Here is a 22,683-nt window from a genome sequence, read left to right as displayed (position 1 = left end):
AGGGAAAAGGAAGTGAATGGAGGAGGGAAAAGGAAGGGAATGGAGGAGGGAAAAGGAAGTGAACGGAGTAGGGAAAAGGAAGGGAATGGAGGAGGGAAAAGGAAGTGAATGGAGGAGGGAAAAGGAAGGGAATGGAGGAGGGAAAAGGAAGGGAATGGAGGAGGGAAAAGGAAGGGAATGGAGGAGGGAAAAGGAAGGGAATGGAGGAGGGAAAAGGAAGTGAATGGAGGAGGGAAAAGGAAGGGAATGGAGGAGGGAAAAGGAAGGGAATGGAGGAGGGAAAAGGAAGGGAATGGAGGAGGGAAAAGGAAGTGAATGGAGGAGGGAAAAGGAAGTGAATGGAGGAGGGAAAAGGAAGGGAATGGAGGAGGGAAAAGGAAGTGAATGGAGGAGGGAAAAGGAAGGGAATGGAGGAGGGAAAAGGTAGGGAATGGAGGAGGGAAAAGGAAGGGAATGGAGGAGGGAAAAGGGAGGGAATGGAGGAGGGGAAAGGAAGGAATGGAGGAGGAAAAGGAAGGAATGGAGGAGGAAAAGGAAGGAATGGAGGAGGGAAAAGGAAGGAATGGAGGAGGAAAAGGAAGGAATGGAGGAGGAAAAGGAAAGGAATGGAGGAGGGAAAAGGAAGGGAATGGAGGAGGGAAAGGAAGGAATGGAGGAGGGAAAAGGAAGGAATGGAGGAGGAAAAGGAGGAATGGAGGAGGGAAAAGGAAGGGAATGGAGGAGGGAAAAGGAAGGAATGGAGGAGGAAAAGGAAGGAATGGAGGAGGAAAAGGAAGGGAATGGAGGAGGGAAAAGGAAGGAATGGAGGAGGAAAAGGAATGGAGGAGGGAAAAGGGAGGAATGGAGGAGGGAAAAGGAAGGGAATGGAGGGAAAAGGAGGAATGGAGGAGGGAAAAGGAGGGAATTGAGGAGGGAAAGGGAATGGAGGAGGAAAAGGAGGGAATGGAGGAGGGAAAAGGAGGGAATGGAGGAGGGAAAAGGAGGAATGGAGGGAAAAAGGAAGTGAATGGAGAGAAAAAGGAAGGGAATGGAGAGAAAAAGGAAGGGAATGGAGAGAAAAAGGAAGGGAATGGAGAGAAAAAGGAAGGGAATGGAGAGAAAAAGGAAGGGAATGGAGAGAAAAAGGAAGGGAATGGAGGAGGGAAAAGTAAGGGAATGGAGGAGGGAAAAGGAGGAATGGAGGAGGAAAAGGAGGGAATGGAGGAGGGAAAAGGAAGTGAATGGAGGAGGGAAAAGGTAGGAATGGAGGAGGGAAAAGGAAGGAATGGAGGAGGGAAAAGGAAGGGAATGGAGGAGGAAAAGGTAAGGAATGGAGGAGGGAAAAGGGAGGGAATGGAGGAGGGAAAAGTAAGGGAATGGAGGAGGGAAAAGGAAGGGAATGGAGGAGGGAAAAGGAAGGGAATGGAGGAGGGAAAAGGAATGGAATGGAGGAGGAAAGGAAGGAATGGAGGAGGGAAAAGGAAGGAATGGAGGAGGAAAAGGAAGGGAATGGAGGAGGAAAAGGAAGGAATGGAGGAGGAAAAGGAGGAATGGAGGAGGAAAGGAAGGAATGGAGGAGGGAAAAGGAAGGGAATGGAGGAGGGAAAAGGAAGGAAATGGAGGAGGGAAAAGGAAGGGAATGGAGGATGGAAAAGGAATGGAATGGAGGAGGGAAAAGGAAGGGAATGGAGGAGGAAAAGGAATGGAGGAGGAAAAGGAATGGAGGAGGAAAAGGAAGGAATGGAGGAGGGAAAAGGAAAGGAATGGAGGAGGGAAAAGGAAGGGAATGGAGGAGGGAAAAGGAAAGGAATGGAGGAGGGAAAAGGAAGGGAATGGAGGAGGGAAAAGTAAGGGAATGGAGGAGGGAAAAGGAACGGAAGGGAGGAGGAAAAGGAAGGAATGGAGGAGGAAAAGGAAGGGAATGGAGGAGGGAAAGGGAATGGAGGAGGAAAAAGGAATGGAGGAGGGAAAAGGAAGGGAATGGAGGAGGGAAATGGAAGGCAATGGAGGAGGAAAAGGAAGGAATGGAGGAGGGAAAAGGAAGGAATGGAGGAGGAAAAGAAGGAATGGAGGAGGGAAAAGGAAGGGAATGGAGGAGGGAAAAGGAAGGGAATGGAGGAGGGAAAAGGGAGGGAATGGAGGAGGGAAAAGGAAGGGAATGGAGGAGGGAAAAGGGAGGGAATGGAGGAGGGAAAAGTAAGGGAATGGAGGAGGGAAAAGGAAGGGAATGGAGGAGGGAAAAGGAAAGGAATGGAGGAGGGAAAAGTAAGGGAATGGAGGAGGGAAAAGTAAGGGAATGGAGGAGGGAAAAGGAAAGGAATGGAGGAGGGAAAAGGAAGGGAATGGAGGAGGGAAAAGTAAGGGAATGGAGGAGGGAAAAGTAAGGGAATGGAGGAGGGAAAAGGAAGTGAATGGAGGAGGGAAAAGGAAGGGAATGGAGGAGGGAAAAGGAAGTCAATGGAGGAGGGAAAAGGAAGGGAATGGAGGAGGGAAAAGGAAGGGAATGGAGGAGGGAAAAGGAAGGGAATGGAGGAGGGAAAAGGGAGGGAATGGAGGAGGGAAAAGTAAGGGAATGGAGGAGGGAAAAGTAAGGGAATGGAGGAAGGAAAAGGAAAGGAATGGAGGAGGGAAAAGGAAGGAAATGGAGGAGGGAAAAGGGAGGGAATGGAGGAGGGAAAAGGGAGGGAATGGAGGAGGGAAAAGGGAGGGAATGGAGGAGGGAAAAGGAAGGGAATGGAGGAGGGAAAAGGGAGGGAATGGAGGAGGGAAAAGGAAGTGAATGGAGGAGGGAAAAGGGAGTGAATGGAGGAGGGAAAAGGCATGTAATGGAGGAGGGAAAAGGTTTGGAATGGAGGAGGGAAAAGGTAGGGAATGGAGGAGGGAAAAGGGAGGGAATGGAGGAGGGAAAAGTAAGGGAATGGAGGAGGGAAAAGGAAGGGAATGGAGGAGGGAAAAGGGAGGGAATGGAGGAGGGAAAAGGAAGGGAATGGAGGAGGGAAAAGGAAAGGAATGGAGGAGGGAAAAGTAAGGGAATGGAGGAGGGAAAAGGGAGGGAATGGAGGAGGGAAAAGGAAGGAAATGGAGGAGGGAAAAGGGAGGGAATGGAGGAGGGAAAAGTAAGGGAATGGAGGAGGGAAAAGGAAAGGAATGGAGGAGGGAAAAGGAAGGGAATGGAGGAGGGAAAAGTAAGGGAATGGAGGAGGGAAAAGGAAAGGAATGGAGGAGGGAAAAGGAAGGGAATGGAGGAGGGAAAAGGAAGGGAATGGAGGAGGGAAAAGGAAGGGAATGGAGGAGGGAAAAGGAAGGGAATGGAGGAGGGAAAAGGAAGGGAATGGAGGAGGGAAAAGGAAGGGAATGGAGGAGGGAAAAGTAAGGGAATGGAGGAGCGAAAAGGAAGGGAATGGAGGTGGGAAAGGAAGGGAATGGAGGAGGGAAAAGTAAGGAATGGAGGAGGAAAAGGAAAGGAATGGAGGAGGGAAAAGTAAGGAATGGAGGAGGAAAAGTAAGGAAATGGAGGAGGAAAGGAAAGGAATGGAGGAGGGAAAAGTAAGGAATGGAGGAGGGAAAAGTAAGGAATGGAGGAGGGAAAAGGAAGGAATGGAGGAGGGAAAAGGAAAGGAATGGAGGAGGGAAAAGGAAAGGAATGGAGGAGGGAAAAGTAAGGGAATGGAGGAGGGAAAAGTAAGGGAATGGAGGAGGGAAAAGTAAGGGAATGGAGGAGGGAAAAGGAAGGGAATGGAGGAGGGAAAAGGAAGTGAATGGAGGAGGGAAAAGGAAGTCAATGGAGGAGGGAAAAGGAAGTCAATGGAGGAGGGAAAAGGAAGTCAATGGAGGAGGGAAAAGGAAGTCAATGGAGGAGGGAAAAGGAAGTCAATGGAGGAGGGAAAAGGAAGTCAATGGAGGAGGGAAAAGGAAGTCAATGGAGGAGGGAAAAGGAAGTCAATGGAGGAGGGAAAAGGAAGTCAGTGGAGGAGGGAAATGGAAGTCAATGGAGGAGGGAAAAGGAAGTCAATGGAGGAGGGAAAAGGAAGTCAATGGAGGAGGGAAAAGAAAGTGAATGGAGGAGGGAAAAGGAAGTGAATGGAGGAGGGAAAAGGAAGTGAACGAAGTAGGGAAAAGGAAAATGAGGAGGAAGATGAATTGGAAAGTGCATAAAATAAGCTGTAGGGATTGAAAATGGAGTAACTGGGATACGTGGACGATAGTTAGTGAATGGAGGAAGGACAGGGAGAATTGAGATTGACAGACGGAGGATCAAGGGTGCAAGTAAATGGACTAAGAAGATTAACAGCGATTTAGGAACTCGGAGTCTGGGAGGGAAGACACGGCGAGGGGAGGAAGAAAATGGACCGAAGAGAGAGGAGAGAGAAGCGATTTAGAAGACGCGAGAGGGAGTTAAATACCTGATGTAAACATGTAACGCCCCAGGCTCTTTATTTGTTAAAAACCTATTTAGAAGTTAGATATCTCTTTCATACTTGGTGAAAATGTTGCCAAAACCATACTTGATTTTTCAGTGCGGTTAACTCAATTCTGAATTTTGGTCGATTTTTCACTCAAAAATACGATACCCGTCCCTTAAACGAATTGGAAATGGCTAAGGAAGAAAAAAGGAGTATGATGGAAGACAAGATGGGGTGAAGAAGAGAATGAACAAGGAGAGAGAGAGAGAGAGAGAGAGAGAGAGAGAGAGAGAGAGAGAGAGAGAGAGAGAGAGAGAGAGAGAGAGAGAGAGAGAGAGAGAGAAAGAGAAAGAGAGAGAGAGAGACAGAAAGAGAGGATTTAGGAAACATGAGAGGAAACTAAAAAAATTGAAAATGGCTTAGCAAACGGAAAGGATTATTAGGGAAGGCAAGGAGAGGCGAGGAGGAAAGTCAACAAGAAAGGAGAGAGAAAAAATTTAGAAAGCGTGAGAAGAAACTGAAGGGATTGGAAACGGCCAAGCAAACAACAAATATTAAAAAGACATGATTGGCTGTGAAAAACACTTAACTAGAAGCATGTCCGGAAACTAAGAGGACAGAAAAATGAGTCGAGAGCTGAAAGAAGAAATAAAAAAGGGTGAGAATAAAAGAATAAGAAATTAAAAGGATTGGAAGCGGCTCATGAAACAAAAGAGAAACGTGAATCAAGACAAAGGAGTCGAGAGTTGAAAGGAGAAATAAAAAAGGGAGGGAATAAAAGAATAAGAAATTAAAAGGATTGGAAGCGGCTCAGGAAACAAAAGAGAAACGTGAACCAAGACAGGGTTGGGATCGAAAACCATTCAACTCCAAGCAAGACGTCAAATTAAAGCATTGAGATAAAAAAGGAAGTCGGGAAACGTGAAAAGAAAGTAAACAGACTGTCAACGGCTTAGCAAAAGGAGCATGAAAGAAGAAATTAGAAGAAGAACGAAAAAAAAAGCATAAGGGAAAACTTGATTGGGGTTAGAAAAGAACAAAAGCCAAACAAGACTAAACTAAAGCATTGAATCCCTTTGTGGTGGTGGTGGTAGTGGAGGTGTGTGCGTCTGATAACCCCCTCCCCCCCCACCCCCACCCCCACCCGCTGGCCATAACTCTCCGCCTCCTCGCCATAAGTCTGCCCGTGGTGTTAAAGAAGGCTTTGGTCCACTGACGCCGAACAACCATTTAAGGGTCCTCGTAAGCCCCTTCCAAGTCTTATCTAAGCCCCCTGTGTGGTGATGAGGGCACAAATGAAAAGAAAACGGGTACGAGGCGAGTCTGAGGTTGGTTGGGTGTAGGTTTTGCAGCACAATCTCTTCTGCGTCGGGTTAGATAAATGGACGATATATTATAACGTACTTAGAGTTTAATTGTTGCTTGACTGATATGTCTTCTCACACCGATTGATAGATGAATAGATCGATAAAAATAGGTGGAAAGAGAAATAGGTTGATTGACTGAATGAATGATAGATGACAGAGTAAATGGAAAGATAGATTGATTGACAGATAGATAGGTAGATTGATTGATTGATAGATAGGTCTTTTCACACCGATTGATAGATGAACAGATCGATAAAAATAGGTGGAAAGAGAAATAGGTTGATTGACTGAATGAATGATAGATGGCAGAGTAAATGGAAAGATAGAATGACTGACAGAACGGGAGATAGATAGGTAGATTGATTGACTGAACGGTAGATAGATAGGTAGACTGATTGACAGAACGGTAGATAGATAGGTAGACTGATTGACAGAACGGTAGATAGATAGGTAGATTGATTGACAGAACGGTAGATAGATAGGTAGACTGATTGACAGAACGGTAGATAGATAGGTAGACTGATTGACAGAACGGTAGATAGATAGGTAGATTGATTGACTGAACGGTAGATAGATAGGTAGATTGATTGACAGAACGGGAGATAGATAGGTAGATTGATTGACTGAACGGTAGATAGATAGGTAGATTGATTGACAGAACGGTAGAAAGATAGGTAGATTGATTGACAGAACGGTAGATAGATAGGTAGACTGATTGACAGAACGGTAGATAGATAGGTAGATTGATTGACAGAACGGTAGATAGATAAATTGATTGATTGATAGATAGTTGAAGCTAAGATTTTTGGGGGCAGTATAGAGTTGGGCAATATCCGGATATCTCTTTTATTATAGTATAAGTTTTGCGTCCATATTCCAAGCTCTGCCTCACGAAAAGACGTCAGTGACCACCAACAAAAAAAACAAGGTCAAATTATAAACATTTTCACGAATTCGAAATGCCTCACTTCCAATTAACGTTTTTCTTGACCAAACTGCGTCGCTAAATTACCAAAAGAGGAAATTCGTTAGATTCTGGCAGCCTTTAATCCGTGCAAATTATCCAGTGAAAACTCTTAGGATAACTGATATTGCTGGAACAGATGTCAAAGGGAATGTCCGAGGGAGGAAAAGCTTGTATTATGGGCTGAGTCACTAACATCCTATTGTTTTTTATTACTGCTTTCAGAATTGTTTTACGGCAATGATTCACTGGTTAAGGTTAAGCTCCATTATGGCGGTAATTCGTACGTGTTAACATATGTTTGAAGTTAAGGAAATGGCCGAGGTAGGGACAGCTTTCATTATATAAGGTCTAAGTTATCAACATCTGGTACTCTTACTTACTTGTTATTTTTCTACTTAATGGCAAGGATTCACAGGTTTAAGGCCAAGCTCCATTGTGGCGGTTACTCGTACGTGTTAACATATATTTAATGTCAAGGGAATGGCCGAGGCAGGAATAGCTTGTATTATTATGGGCTTAGTCATACTCTACTACATTCACTACTGCTATTTTCTACTTTATGGCAATGATTCACAGGTTTAAGGCTAAGCTCCATTGTGGCGGTTACTCGTATGTGTTAACATTATATTTTATGTCAAGGGAATGGCTGAGTCAGGAAGAGCTTGTATTATTAAGGGCTAAGTCATACTCTACTACATTCACTACTGCTATTTTCTATCTAATAACAATGATTCACAGGTTTAAGGCCAAGCTCCATTGTGGCGGTTACTCGTACGTGTTAACATATATTTGATGTCAAGGGAATGGCTGAGTCAGGAAGAGCTTGTATTATTATGGGCTAAATCATCCTCTGGTGCTGTTATTCACTACTGCTATTTTCTACTTAATGGCAATGATTCACAGGTTTAAGGCGGTAACTAATATAACCTGTTAACATATACTCATCCATCACCTGGTATGAAGCAGCCTTACGGGTATCCTTCCCCCTAACACCTTAATGTTGTAAGTCACCTGGGGAGTTTCTTTAATGTGTTGGCGTCGCCGCAGAGTTCGTGAAGGCTCTGGGCGAGAACGAGGACTCGGACGAGGACGATGAGGCGAGGGATGAGGACGAGGACGAGGAGCGAAAGTGAGAGAGGCGTGTCGAGGTTTGGGCGACGACGCTGCTGGAGACGTGATGGTGGTGATGATGGTGGTGAAGGGCTGACGATGTGAACCAGAGAACGAGGCCTACGTGTGTGTGTGTGTGTGTGTGTGTGTGTGTGTGTGTGCAGGATAGTTACTAAATCAAGGTTCATGTTTGTTTATTATTTCCTTTCAATCGTGTGTTAAGATAAGATAGAGTGAGGAACCTTTAATTATAAGCATCATCAGGCCCTCCATGTTTGTTTCTCGCCATCGTGTGTTTGTGCTTAGCGAGGTATTTTCACGTTTACGAGATTCCCGGCAAAATACTGTCGTCCTCTCAGCATATAAAAAAGAAATAGTGAATAATGTTTAACTCTAAGCACCAGGCCATCCATGTTTGTTTATCCCCCGCGTATGTTTATGTGTTGAACGAGATCCAAACGTATAAGAGGGTTCTGAAAAGTAGAGCCGTGAATACTGTCTAACGTTTAAGCATAAAGGGACAAAGAATGACGTTTAAGTCTACGCATCAGGCCACCCATGTTTAACTATCTTCAAATGGTTGTGTTTAGACAGGGTTGAATATTACGAAAGCTAAAAAATAAAATAACCGTGAATGCCGTCTAGCCTTTAAGCATAGGAGAACAGGGATTGGTGTTAAACTCTACGCATCAGGCCACCCATGTTTGACTATCTCCATGTGGTTGTGTTTAGCTAGAATTGATTGATTACGACATTTTGGAAAACTAACTGTGAAGCATGTTTAACGATAAGTATCAGGCCCTACGTTTTGTTTTGTGAGGTTTATAGGCTTAACGAAACACAAGGAGATGAGGATGAGGTGTGTGTGTGTGTGTGTGTGTGTGTGTGTGTGTGTGTGTGTGTGTTTTCAGAGCCGCAGAAGAGAGCAGAGAGGTTTGATAATATCCAATAATGATACATAATCTAACTTCTTAAATAACTAGAAAGATACAGATGGTAATATTTATGTAGGACAAAACAAATGGAGGAAGGGACGAAGTATTATGAATAAACCTTCTTTTCCACAAGGATGAATACATTTACATCAGTCTCCCTTGCACAGACCATTTGCATAGCCGTTTAAATATGTATACGGGGTATGTACACTATTTTGTTCTCTCATTTTTTATCGTAGCGAAAGATCTTTAATATGTCAAGTTTTTTGTCAAGCGCTCCAACTTCATCTATTAAACTGCTTTTCTTTAGTTTCTTTTATATATAATTTCAAGCATTCCAACTGCATTCACTTAATTGCTCTTTCTGGATTATAATGTCACGTCATAAAAAAGATTATAATGTCTTTTTTCGAACTGTAGCTCCTCCCACCTTGGAGAAATCAAAGTTTGTAAATTTGGAATGGTAACTAGAAATTTTGGGATGGTGAGTAGGAGTTTGTGAATATACCCTGCACCTGTGAGCCCGTTAGCAATGTTAGTAGTGCAGTATGTTAGTAGTGAACCTGTTTGCTTTTTTGCTTGAGTTAAGGGTGTAATTAGTTAGGTTTTGTCTTCGTTAGTTACAGGTGTTATTGATGATAATGATTAGCAAAGGTAGAGCAATTATTAAGGCCGGCAGATGGACCATTCCTTTTCTGTTTGTTTGTTCACTTGAGTTGATTTAGTCAGCAAGATCATCTCCTCATCAATTACAGGTGCGGTGATGATGATTATTAATTAGCATAGGTAAGAACTGCAACTGGTACTTGTTTTCACTTTTTCTTGTTTGTTTGTTTGTTTGTGTATGTGTGCGATTGTGAAGACCAAATAAAATAATCATGAAAGAAAAAGAAAAGATGATCAATTGGTTGTGCTCTTTAGGGTGTGTGGATCAGGGATAGGTAAGTGTAAATATGAAGAAAAAAAAATTGGTTGTGCTGTGTGTATGTATGTGTTTGTGTTTGTTTGTGTGTGTGTGTGTGTGTGTGAGAGAGAGAGAGAGAGAGAGAGAGAGAGAGAGAGAGAGAGAGAGAGAGAGAGAGAGAGAGAGAGAGAGAGAGAGAGAGAGAGAGAGAGAGAGAGAGAGAGAGAGAGAGAGAGAGCGTAAAAAATACGAAATCCATATTTTGTGTGAGGATAAATATGAGGTAAAAAAAAAGTAAAACCATAGTCAGTTCGGTAATTTGTCTGTGGCTTGTGTATCGTTTTATGTTGATTCTTCCCCGCACGCTACGAATTTGTTCCACCAATATCGTTTACTTATTTTTCCTCACTCTCTTGTTCTTGTCCCTCTCTTTTACATATTCTCCTTTCCATTCCTCCTTTGTCATTCTCATTTAATATCTCTTTAGAGGATAATCTTTCCCTTATTTTCTCATTTTCTCTAGTTCCTTCACTGCCCCTCAAATTGACCATATTATAAGTCTCGTAAGAAGTCGTTCCAGCACTTAATGGCACCTCACTGAACGTATTACCTTTATCATCATTGGTTCCAGCGCGTATTTCATGACCCGCATATGAGTTCTAATCCTTTTAACTACGTAATATTATGGATTCAGAGGCGTCCTGTATTCTTGTTCCTTAGAGCTGTCAATTAAAGGCACTTATTTCACTATACCAACCGTGTTTCATTGATTATTATTTCTATCATCATCGTCATCATCATCAGAGCAGCAGGTAGAACTGGAAGAGGACAAATTCTTTTAGTTAACAAGTCTCACCTCAACACACCCGAGACAGAAATAATTAGGAAAAAAGAAATAAAGTAAAAGGTACACAAAATCCATGAGGTCATTATTTATGAAGAAGGCACTTAGGTATTTTTCTTATAGGCTTATTTGTAACAACCTCGCCTCCCTTGTCTTATTCTTGCTCACCTGTCCTGTGCGTGCTTGCCCAGGTAGGAGTCTTGGTTGATGCAGTGAAGGACAGGGACAGGTACTAGAGGGTGGGAAGAAGGTTTAGTATATGTGGATAAGACAAGGGTGTTCTCATATCCTTTCCTGTCTCTCTCAACTTGTAGGTAGCATGTGAGATAGGTCAGTATGTGTGGATAGGACGAGGCTGTTTCCATATTCTTACCTGTCTCTCAACTTGTAAGGCATGGATAGGTAGGCAGTATGTAAGATAGGTCAGTATGTGTGGATAGGACAAGGCTGTTTCCATATCCTTACCTGTCTCTCTCAACTTGTAGGCAGCATGTAAGATAGGTAGTGTGATGTAGTGTGTCGCAATGTGGCTGCTCAGAAACTCTTACCTTACCTATAGTCATTGTGGCAGGAACTGAGCAGCCACTTTGAAACACACTGCATCGTACTACCTGTTAAACATTCTACCTACCTATTTGTACCAGCGTCATATGACCCAGATGTTGCGGCGCCAAGACACGACGAACCGACCTATTTGTATCTTACGAATATCCCGCCTCTAGATTTACCTGTCCTTACACTCAGTTGCAGGCTCCGTTGTTGACTCCCGGCAGGCTCATCCTCTCCCACCCATAAGTTTCCCTCCCGCTCGTGGTCACGGAGGCAGGAAAAAAGCATTGCGTGCCGTGATGTCGTTAAGGGCGGGGTCGGTGGCCTTATTTCCCTTGGCCCCTGAATGCAACGGCCCTGAGAGGCAGATCTGCACGCACACAATCACACAAACACACACACACACACACACACACACACACACACACACACACACACACACATGCACACACACACACAAATACAGATACGGAGACGGGACCACACGAGCGTAAGCCCAGGCCCTGTAAAGCTACAACTAGATAAATACAACAAGGTAAATACACACACACACTCACACACACACACACACACACACACACACACACACACACACACATCACCCGGTTTCCCAGACGACCACGGAAAGGTAGAATAGTCTGCAGAGTTTATCCCGTTAGACATTTCACCTTCCGCGGCGTACCCAGATCAAGACGCCTCTCCACAAGATATTGACCTCTCTTCATTACTCCCTTTACATATAGGAGCTGTGATTAGCGGCTTTTTTTTTATAAATGTTGCCCTTGAGCTGCTTTACTGTAAAAAAAAAAATGATACCGCCACTTCATTTGTTTTACGTTAGATTAGGTTGTCCGTGGCCTCGGTGTCAGTGGCTGGGGGATGACTAGACCTCTCCGCTGGGCCGTGGCTCGGGGCTCGTGAGGCAGCGAGACATTCTGTGGAGTCCCCGGCGGCCACGGAAGGTTTGAGCGTTACCAAACAACAGTCTGCATTTTGTGTCTCGAAGTTTATTGATTTAAACTGCGAAAGTGTTCGGAACGGTCAACAACTAAAGTAATTCGCGTCAGTCATGGATCAAAGAATGCCTGTTGGTCGCTGTGAAGAGTGGAGGCACCTCGGGAAGCGGCTGCACGCCAGGGAGGGTCGCCTTGACCTCCGCGGCAGCCGGTGCTCGCGATGACTAGCGGAGATGATACAGAGGCGTGTTCGTGAGGGGCCTTGGGTGAAGTAATGCCTGTGGTGTTGCCTCGGGGCTGGCGGGGGAGTGGAGGAAGAGTTGGGGGAGAGTGGCTTGGCAGCCCGACCCTGGTTGGGGCAGGAAGAGGCTCAGCTCTGCAGCGCCGCCTCAGTGTTGACCCACAAGGCGAGGCGGCGGAAAGCCTTTTTATTGGCCCTTTTTTGCAGCTCTTGTTTGAAGAGGTTCACGTCCTTCTGAGCCTCACAGTTGCATTCGAACCCATTGCTGATCAGCTCCGGCATCAGACCTGCAGGGGAGGGACGTGGCGGTGAGTGGCTGAGGCTCGGCAAGGCAAGGTTACAGGGTGTGGTGCCCAAGGGTGCTGGCAAGGTTACAGGGTACTTGCGGCTGCGGCTGTTGCCGCGGGTACTTACGTCGCACGTCGTAGCTGTATCTGTGGCATCCCTTCTTGGGCTGGATGATGCAGTCCACGGCGAGGTCAATGTTCTCAAGGAATTGCTGCCGCTCCCTGTCGGTGAGCGTGGGCAGCGGCAGTTCCCTTTGGGCCGCGCACGCCGCTACGCACGCCGCCGCCACCACCAACATGATGACCCTCATTCTTCTGAACACTGGGGGAGAAGAGGACAGTTAGGCTGGTATTTCAAGACACTTTCGCTTCTCACATCAGCTATTTCTAAAGGTCAAAGAGGGGGTCAGTCGGGTTCTAAATGAGTGTTTCTTGAGGTTCACGGTACAGAAGAAGGGTCAAACTAACACCAGGGTCATAAAACTCCCCTAGAAATGCCCACAACTCCTACGAAAGCCTTGTCAAATATGTGTTCTTAGACGGCGAAATATCTTTTAATACGACCCTAAGTTAGTGTTGCCTGAACACGACGCAGCACTACGAGACTCATCAAAGAAACCCGACACGACGCGTCGTTCTGTACACGCTGCCGCTGCCCGCCGCGGCCCCTCTGGCCCCCGCCCCGTGTGGGGGCAAAAGACACGTTCCCTCCCTCCCTGCCCTCCACACACACAAAGTAGAACGATTAGCTCCTCCCATGGCCGCTGTGGGGACTACGCTGCGTCCCATCAAGAAAATATGAAAGTGAAAGCTCTTGGAGTCGCCAGGAACCGCACCGCGCCCGGTGAAGGAGTCAGCATGGTCACAGGACTTTGAGAGGCCTACCGCGCTAACCCGCGCGCGCGCACGCACACACACACACACACACACACACACACACACACACACACACACACACACACGTCGTATGTGCTTTCCTAAGTACAGCCTATCTGTGCCGCCAAGCAGTTACTGGTTCATTCCTTGGAGCCGCCAAGACCAGTGCCGCGCCGCAAGTAAACTAACGCGACTCAGCCATTGCTGTGGCCGCGTGGCGTGGTCAGGGCGGAGCGGGCGCTGGGCGGCGGGCGGCACCGGAAGGCCGAAAAAGGCCGCCCAAAGGTCAAAGGGACAAAGCCAAAGGGTGGCCGTGCTCGTCAGCACTCCAGGGGCCGCCAAGGGGAGGCTTGTAAAAGCAAATTGATGTTCGAAGCTTTTTTTTTAATATCACACCGAACGAGATCACTCCCTGTCGTGTCAGCCATCACAGTCATTTGCGAGTCACGAGTGTCACTGGCAGGACAGGTGCCAGGTGACACGAAGGCCGATGGCTGGCCGAGCACGGCACCACGCCACGACTCCTCGCTGGCCCCCTCTCTTCGTCGTCTTCTCCATCGCCTCAGCCGCTGCACCGACTCACAGCAGCGGCGTCAGCAGCGCCGACACTCGTGGAGGCAGGTGTGTCATGTTACCTCCGTCCGTCCCTGTCTCACCTTCCCGGAGGCTGGACCATATGCCACAGGTGAGTGGCGACAGCGAAAGTGATTGGGCGGTTTCGTGCGCTCATAACTGAACACCCGTCCGTGGGGGGGGCCGCGGCGTGTGTGGGAAGGGTGGGCGTGGCCGCCGCGGTGATGGTCTTGACATGACTGATACAGGCAGGTGCTCCGCCGCGCCGTAACGCCTTGGCCACACTCGGGTCACCTTCTCACGGCGGCCAGGGTCACGCGGTCAGTGCAACGACTCGCCCTGTTCTTCCCGCAACTTTCTAAAAGAGATGTGTTTCCAGACTCCTTTCCAGCTCATTCCCTACTTGAGTCTTTGTCGTCCACACCCGCGTGGCACCACCAGCACCAGGGCAAGGGTGTCTGTGCCGGCGGGCTCCCTTCCCAGCGCCCCGCCCCCTCCCGGTGCCCCGCCCCCTCCAGGTAGTACCTCGCCTCTGTATATCATCTCTGTTGCTGATCATTTTTTGAACCTCTGATTCTAAGGTCGTTGACTTACGCTTGGCACCCTCTCCACTAAGAGCTTCAAATGCTAATAGGAGTCATTGTCTCGTTACATTTCTTTTTCAGGTTGCCGATTACAAGTTTTTTTGTTAGTTGTGTTTTACAGACACTGAAATGTCAGATGTTTACTGTGTTTGTATGCAGACGCAGACCAGCTTCTCTTCATCTCCTGAGCACGTCTGCACTTGAGACATGTCAAGTTGGTCGCGAAGCACATCATCAACAGCCTGCCTTTGTGTGCATGGGCTGCATGCGCGGCACGCAGGCAGCGGTCGTCAGGCGGCGGAGAGGTGGGCGGGCGTTGCCTAACCCGGGGTGTAAAGAACATAACTTTTGCCGCTGAATAGACAAAACATCAGTTTCTTAACACTCCAGGAGCCAAAAAAAATAGGCTTTGGTTTTCTTCGGCGAATTCTACAACCCCTTACTCGGCAGTGATGGAGAATGGAACCACGCCCGTGCCTGTCACACTCGACGGGCGGCGGGAACCTCTACCATCAGCGTACGCCGCCGCGTAGGTACTAGTGTTTGGGGCTGTACGGCGGACAGGTAGAGCGAGGACCAAGTGCAGGGAAGCCTTTCGTGTGGCCTGCGATTTACCGATAGAAGTATAGTAGTAACAGGACACTGATAAATCTTACAGGCGCGTCTGTATAAGGTTGAGAGGAGAGACTGTATGAGGTGGAGAGGAGCGTGTGTATAAGGTTGAGAGGAGAGACTGTATGCGGTGGAGAGGAGCGTGTGTATAAGGTTGAGAGGGGCGTCTGTATTACTTTGATCGGAGCGGCTGTATAGTTGAGAGGAGCCTGTGTGTAAGTGTGAGAGGAGCGTGTGTATGGGGTGGAGAGGAGCGTGAATATTAGATTTAGGGGCGCTGCTGTATAAGGGAGGCGCCGTGGCTGTTGTCCCCGCGAGCTCAGGTTTACAAGCAGCTGCCAGGGACGGGGAGAGCACTAAACGCCCGGCCAAACACTGTACTGCATGTCCCTCAGGTGTGTTTTCCCCCACGCCTGCGCTGCAATGAACAACACACACACACACACACACACACACACACACACACACACACACACACACATTAAAAATCATCAAGGCTTACACCTAACATTTCACAAACACACCATAACACTTCCCCCACCACCACCCCCACCCCCCACCCCACCACCACCACCACCACAAAACACCATATAAACTCGCTTCTTATCCCCACCATTTATCTGTCATGCCCTTCACCACCATCACCACTTCCAGCATCACCACCCCCACCCCCACCACCACCACAAAACACCATATAAACTCGCTTCTTATCCCCACCATTTATCTGTCATGCCCTTCACCACCATCATCACCTCCAGCATCACCACCACCACCACTACAAAACACCATATAAACTCGCTACTTGTCACCACTATTTATCTGTCATGCCCTTCACCATCGTTACCACCTCCAGCATCACCACCACCACCACCACCACCACCACAAAACACCATATAAACTCGCTTCTTATCCCCACCATTTATCTGTCATGCCCTTCACCACCATCACCACTTCCAGCATCACCACCACCACCACCACCACCACAAAACACCACATAAACTCGCTACTTGTCACCACTATTTATCTGTCATGCCCTTCACCACCATCATCACCTCCAGCATCACCACCACCTCCAACATCACCACCACCACCACCACCATCTGCCTTCATCCCAGCCTAGTTAAAATACAGAAGACACTATAACCGTCACCACCGACATCACCATCACCCTTCATACCACTCATACATGCCCTATAACTCCACACACCACCCTTCTTCCACGCCCCTTACCACCACCGCCGCAACCACCACCACCGCCACCATCAACATCACTTTCACTCTGGCTCGCCTCCAAGACACCCTCACTTTCCCTTTCACATACACACACACACACACGCATACACACACAGACACCTCACGCACTTTATCTACTCTTCACGCACGCACCTCTCCCTCTCTCGCTCTCTCTCCCTCCCTCCCCCCCTCTCACACACCTCACCTCTACCTGGGCGCCCTCACTCACCTGGTTAGACGCGCTCGCCACGCAATCTCGAGTTGAAATGAAGAGGAAAGTAAACGCCTTCATCTTTTATAGGCTGGGTCAAGGCTGGAACCGGCTGTGTGTCTAGTGGGAGGGGCTTGTGGTGGTGGGGGGGAGGGGGGGGTGGACGGAGTACGAAGGAGGTAGTTGTGGTGGTGGTGATGTTGTTGTTGATGATGATGGTGGTGGTGTTTTTCTTCTCTTTTTTGGGGGGGTGAAGTAAGGGAGTATTTCTTGTGTGTGTGTGTGTGTGTGTGTGTGTGTGTGTGTGTGTGTGTGTGTGTGTGTGTGTGTGTGTGTGTGTGTGTGTGTGTGTGTGTGTCATCTCCGTGAAGCATTGTTTTTTTTTTGTTTGTTTGTTTGTTGCAGTGTTAATATCATGATTGTGGGTTTTTTTCTGTTTTTTTTAATGTGTGTGTTTTTGTGATTTATAAATGGAGGCGAGGTTTTTTATATTATTTTGTGGTTGTTTTGTGTTGTTGTTGTTTTTCTTTTTTGTTTTGGTCTATAATATTTGTGGACTGATGCGGTCATTTTCTATATTAAAATCTTTGGTTATCAAGTTGAATGGAGTGTGTGTATGTGTGTGTGTGTGTGTGTGTGTGTGTGTGTGTGTGTGTGTGTGTGTGTGTGTGTGTGTGTGTGTGTGTGCAACCCTTCACCACCTTTTTATGATGCACTTTTTCCCATTTTTTCCTACTCCTATTTTTTTTTTTTTTTTTTTTTTTTTTTTTTTTTTTTTTACTTTCTCGTCCTTTCACTTCTTTTCCAACCAACTTTCCCTTTTCTGTTCTTTTTTTCATCTTTCACATTTATCTCTCCTCAATTACGGGCATTTTCTTTTTACCTGTATTTTTTTCCTCATTTAAACACCTACATTCTTTTTTTTTATTTTTCGTTTAGCTGTTTACTTCCTACCGGCTGACATTTACTTCTTTGTTACTCATTTTCCTTCCTAATTCATCTTTTTTTCATCTTGTTTCTGTATTTTTCATCTTTTCATAATCTTTTTCATTCATCCTTCTTTCATCTCTTCTATATTTTTCATCTTTTCATAATCTTTTTCATTCATCCTTCTTTCATCTCTCTTCTATATTTTTCATCTTTTCATAATCTTTTTCATTCATCCTTCTTTCATCTCTCTTCTTTATTTTTCATCTTTTCATAATCTTTTTCATTCATCCTTCTTTCATCTCTCTTCTATATTTTTCATCTTTCCATAATCTTTTTCATCCACCCCTTTTTTTCATCTTCCTTCTATATTTTCTTCATCCTTCGATAATCTTTTTTTTCATTCACGCCTAGTTTTCAGTCTTGCTTCTTTACGTTTTTCATCTTCCCCTAACCTTTTTCATTCACCCTTTTTTCATCTCCCTTCTATTCTTCATCCTTTTAGAACCTTTTTCATTCACTTCTTGTTTTTTTATCTCGCTTATATATATTTTTTTCATCCTCCCATAACCTTTTTCACTCACCTTCTTTTTTCGGTTCACTTTTACTTATTTCACACAGTTTTCTCGTTCCCTTCCCTTCACTTCACCTTTCCATTCACCATTGTCATCTATCTGTTACCTTCCTTTCTTTCCCATCTTTTCATCTACTTCCTTCTACTTCCATCTGTCTACCTCGTTTTCTTTTCATTGTTTCCTCAAGTATGTAAATTGAAGCTTTGTTTATGGGCCTCTCTTTTTATCGTTTATTTATCCCATTTTTTTCCTTTCTTTTTCCTTTCCTTTTCCTTTCATAATCCGTTTTCGTTTCCTTCCCTTTTCCTCTTCCTTCCCTTTACCTTTCCTTGTCCTTCAATCTTCCTTTTCCTTCCCCTTTCCTTTTACTTATTTATTTTTTCCCTTTCCTTTCATTTTTCTTTTTCTTCCTTTTCCTTTTCTTTCCCTCTTCCTTTTAGTTTACTTCCTTATTTCCTTTACTTCCCTTTTTATTTTCCCTCTCTTTACTTTTCCATTTCCTTCCCTTTTCCTATTCCTTTTCCTTTTCCTTCTGATTTTTCTTTTCCTTCCCCCTTCCCTATCGTTTCTCTTCCCATTGTTTTCTTTTCGTTCACTTCTCTTTTCCTCCCTTTCTCTCTTCCTCCCTCTCTCTTTTCCTCCCTTTCTCTTTTCCTTTCCTTTTCCTTTTCCTTCTTATTTCCTTTTCCTTTTTCTTTTCTTTCCCTTTTCCATTCCTTTTCCTTCCGTTTTGCGCTTACTTCCATTTTCCTTTATCTTTACCTTACCTCCCCTTACCTACCCCTCCACCCTTCCCGCCCTCATCCCAAATATCCAGTCCTGACCCCTTTATGTTTGTGGTTTACCAAGGGAACACATTTTCTCTTTTTGCTAGGTACTGAGGGCGTTGTTAATTAAGATGCCCGCTGCGTCAAGGAAGGGAAGGGATGGGAAGGGGAGGGGAGAGAAGGGAAAGGAAGGGAAGGGAAGGTAAAGGAAGATAAGAGAAGGGAAGGGAAGGGAAGGGGAAGCAAGGGAAGGGAAAGAAAGGGACATAAAGAAAGAGAAGGGAAGGGAAGGGAAGAAAAGGGATGGAAAAGGAGGGGAAAACAAAGGATAGGAAGGGAAGGGAAAGGAACGGAAGGAAAGGAAAAGGAAGGGAAGGGAAAGGAAGGGAAGGGAAGGGAAAGGAAAGAGAAGAGAAGGGAAGGGAGGGAAGGGAAGGGAAGGGAAGGAAAGGGAAGAGAAGGGGAGAAAAGAGAAGGAAAGGGAAGAGAAGGAAATGAAATGGAAGGGAAGGGAAGGAAAGGGAAAGGAAGGGAAGGGAAGAGAAGAGAATGGGACAGAAAGAAAGGGAAGGGAAGGGAAGGGAAGAGAAGGGAAAGAAAGTGAAGGGAAATGAAGGGAAAGGAAGGGAAAGGAAAGAATGGGAAGGGAAGGGAGTGGAAGGGAAGGGAAGGAAAAGCAAGGGAAGATAAGAGAAAGGATGGAAAGAGAAGGGAAGGGAAGAGAAGGGATGGGGAGGGAAGGGAAAGGAAGGGAAAGGACTCAGATGTTTTTTTATTTTTTTATTTAGTTGACAAATGGATTAACTCTTATTGACTTGCTGTTTTGTTATTTGTTGCAAGGTGTCAAGGTGAGGCGAAAAAAATATAAACTAAACTCGCATTCTCGTAACATTCCTTCTTTCAAACTAACAATGAAATGTCTTAGTCAAGGTTGGGCGAAAAAAATATAAACTAAACTCGTATTCTCGTAACATTCCTTCTTTCAAACTAACACTAAAATGTCTTAGTCAAGGTTAGGCGAAAAAAATATAAACTAAACTCGCATTCTCGTAACATTCCTTCTTTCAAACTAACAATAAAATGTCTTAGTCAAGGTTAGGCGAAAAAAATACAAACTAAACTCGCATTCTCGTAACATTCCTTCTTTCAAACTAACAATAAAATGTCTTAGTCAAGGTTAGGCGAAAAAAATATAAACTAAACTCGCATTCTCGTAACATTCCTTCTTTCAAACTAACAATAAAATGTCTTAAATCTTGTATGAGTTAACAAATGGGTTCACTGTTACTCATTGGCTGTTAAGGTTTCAAGGTTCGAGAATTGTTGTGAGATGAAACTTGCCTTCTCTTATATAAAGGAATAGAGTTATGAAGCGTTCTTTTTTTCTTATATATAAATCCACCGCCCCTTTTAAATCGTTCTAGATCTAAAGTCTGGCGTGTAATAACTTTGTGGTTATTTATGGCACTCTCTCTCTCTCTCTCTCTCTCTCATCGTAATCATATCTAGTTTCTTTTAGACATGATAGCCTTGACCTCCAACATATTACTATAGTTGACACATTATTTTTATTGTTTTCATTGTTATTGTTATTATTATCTGTTATTATTATCATCATTATTGTTATTTGTGGTGGTGGTAATGCTGCTGTTGTTGCTGTTGGTGTTATCATTTTATTGTGGAGTAGTAGTAGTAGTAGTAGTAGTAGTAGTAGTGGTGGTGGTGGTGGTGGTAGATTTTTTTGTAGTGATACCTTTACTACTACTACTACTACTACTACTACTACTACTACTACTACTACTACTACTACTACTACTACTACTACTACTACTACTACTACTACTACTACTACTACTACTACTACTACTACTACTACAACCACTACTACTACTACTACTACTACTACTACTACTACTACTACTACTACTACTACTACTACTACTACTACTACTACTACTACTACTACTACTACCAGTACTACTAACCACTACTACTACTACCACTACTACATCTTCGTCATCATCATTTTAACTGGTACTTCACAACCCGATAAAAAAGAGGAGCGGCGGCAGCACTCCCTCTCGTCTCAGGTGCGCCGTAAACCTTGACTCTTGCGCCACGTGGACGCTAACCAATACAACAACGACGTACGTTCACACCCGCTGACGCACGAGAGAACATAACTGGCTTGCGGCGGGACGAGAGGAACAGTGCTGGGGAGTGTTCCTGTGCGTGTGTGTAATAAGGGAGAGGAAGGGAACGATTTGAGGGGCAAAGGAGGAAGGAGGAGAGAACGAGGGAACGATTGATTGAAGGGAAAAGAAGGGAGGAGGGAAGAGAACGAGGGAGAGAAGGGGAAAGAAGAAAGGAGATATGGAAGGGAACAAGGGAAAAGAAAGGAGATGTAAGAGGGAACGAGGGAGATAAGAGAAATAAAATAAAAGAGATATGGAAGAGAACAAAGGAGAGAAGGAATAAAGAGGAAGATGAGAACGGGAACGAGGGCAAGAATGGAAAAAAAGGAAGGAGATGTAGAAGGAAACAAAGAAGAGAAGGGAAAAGAACGAAGATGTAGAGGTAAACAAAGAAGAGAAGGGAAAAGAAGAAAGGAGTTGTGGAAGAGAACGAGGGAGAGAAGGGAAAAGAAGGAAAAAGATAAAGAAGGAAAAAGGGAAAGAAAAAGAAGGAAGACGTGAAAAGGAACAAGGCAAATAAGAGGAAAGAAGAAGGAAGATGTAGAAGGAAGCTAGGGAGATAAGAGAAAAGAAAGAAGATGTAGAAGGGGAGAGGAGGACAAGAAGAAAAGAGTGTGTGTGGGAAGAAGATAGGGAGGATGTGCATGTATGGGGAGAGGTATGTATGTGTGTGTGTGTGTGTATGTGTGTGTGTGTGTGTGTGTGTGTGTGTGTGTGTGTGTGTGTGTATACTTTTGCAAACACTTCATGCATGTCTCTAAGGCGTCATGCAGAGTTGTTTTGTGCATTGGTCATAGTTGGCTAGGTGGCAGGTGGCCTTGTATGGAGAGAGAGAGAGAGAGAGAGAGAGAGAGAGAGAGAGAGAGAGAGAGAGAGAGAGAGAGAGAGAGAGAGAGAGAGAGAGAGAGAGAGAGAGAGAGAGAGAGAGAGAGAAGCAAATATATATACACAGACATATAAAAACAGGCAGCCAGATTGATTAATAGAGGGGGGTGGAGATAGATAGAGAGATAGAGAGAGAGATAACATGTACCATCATCTTCCACTGTTTTATGTCTATTACAACTATCTATCAGTACTCTTTTAACCATTATCTCCCTTCTAGCACCTCTCCTCTCCCTCCCCTTCGCTTCTAACCTCCCTCTCTCCCTCCATCCTTCCTTACTCCTTCTTCTCTTCCCTGCACCCTATCCTCCCTTCCTCCCTCCATCCTTCCTTACTCTCTCTTCTCTTCCCTGCACCCTATCCTCCCTTCCTCCCTCCATCCTTCCTTACTCTCTCTTCTCTTCCCTGCACCCTATCCTCCCTTCCTCCCTCCATCCTTCCTTACTCTCTTCCCTGCACCCTATCCTCCTTCCTCCCTCCATCCTTCCTTTCCCTCTTCTCTTCCCTGCACCCTATCCTCCCTTCCTCCAGCCATCCTTCCTTACTCTCTATTCTCTTCCCTGCACCCTATCCTCCCTTCCTCCCTCCATCCTTCCTTACTCCCTCTTCTCTTCCCTGCACCCTATCCTCCCTTCCTCCCTCCATCCTTCCTTTCTCCCTCTTCTCTTCCCTGCACCCTATCCTCCCTTCCTCCCTCCATCCT

General features: G+C 45.4%; 2 protein-coding genes and 1 long non-coding RNA gene across 3 annotated transcripts in view; 2 read left to right on the top strand and 1 right to left on the bottom strand.

Moving 5' to 3' along the window:
- Window positions 1–10,417, top strand: part of LOC126982944 (neo-calmodulin-like) — a 73,911-nt gene extending 63,494 nt beyond the window's left edge. Inside the window, exon 7 of the mRNA XM_050835270.1 lies at window positions 7,764–10,417. Coding sequence (XP_050691227.1) covers window positions 7,764–7,849 — 86 coding nt within the window. The 3' untranslated portion in view covers window positions 7,850–10,417. The remainder of the gene's footprint in view (window positions 1–7,763) is intronic.
- Window positions 4,745–7,722, top strand: LOC126982948 (uncharacterized). Its single transcript, XR_007735442.1, has 3 exons — window positions 4,745–6,199; window positions 6,232–6,295; window positions 6,456–7,722. It is a non-coding gene; the product is annotated as an uncharacterized LOC126982948 (long non-coding RNA).
- A 1,628-nt stretch (window positions 10,418–12,045) lies between the features above and the next one.
- On the bottom strand, window positions 12,046–16,782 carry LOC126982945 (uncharacterized). The gene is made up of 3 exons (XM_050835271.1): window positions 16,650–16,782; window positions 12,670–12,864; window positions 12,046–12,542 (listed from the first exon to the last, which is right to left on the bottom strand). The coding sequence occupies exons 2-3, from the start codon at window positions 12,851–12,853 to the stop codon at window positions 12,385–12,387; spliced, it is 342 nt and encodes a 113-aa protein (XP_050691228.1). The 5' UTR covers window positions 12,854–12,864; window positions 16,650–16,782; the 3' UTR covers window positions 12,046–12,384.
- Between the last annotated feature and the right edge of the window lie 5,901 nt (window positions 16,783–22,683).

Source organism: Eriocheir sinensis, chromosome 52, assembly GCF_024679095.1.
Source record: "Eriocheir sinensis breed Jianghai 21 chromosome 52, ASM2467909v1, whole genome shotgun sequence".
Lineage (NCBI taxonomy): Eukaryota > Metazoa > Arthropoda > Malacostraca > Decapoda > Varunidae > Eriocheir > Eriocheir sinensis.
Note: the sequence above shows the minus strand (reverse complement) of the source record. Positions and strands in the feature narration are given on the sequence as shown.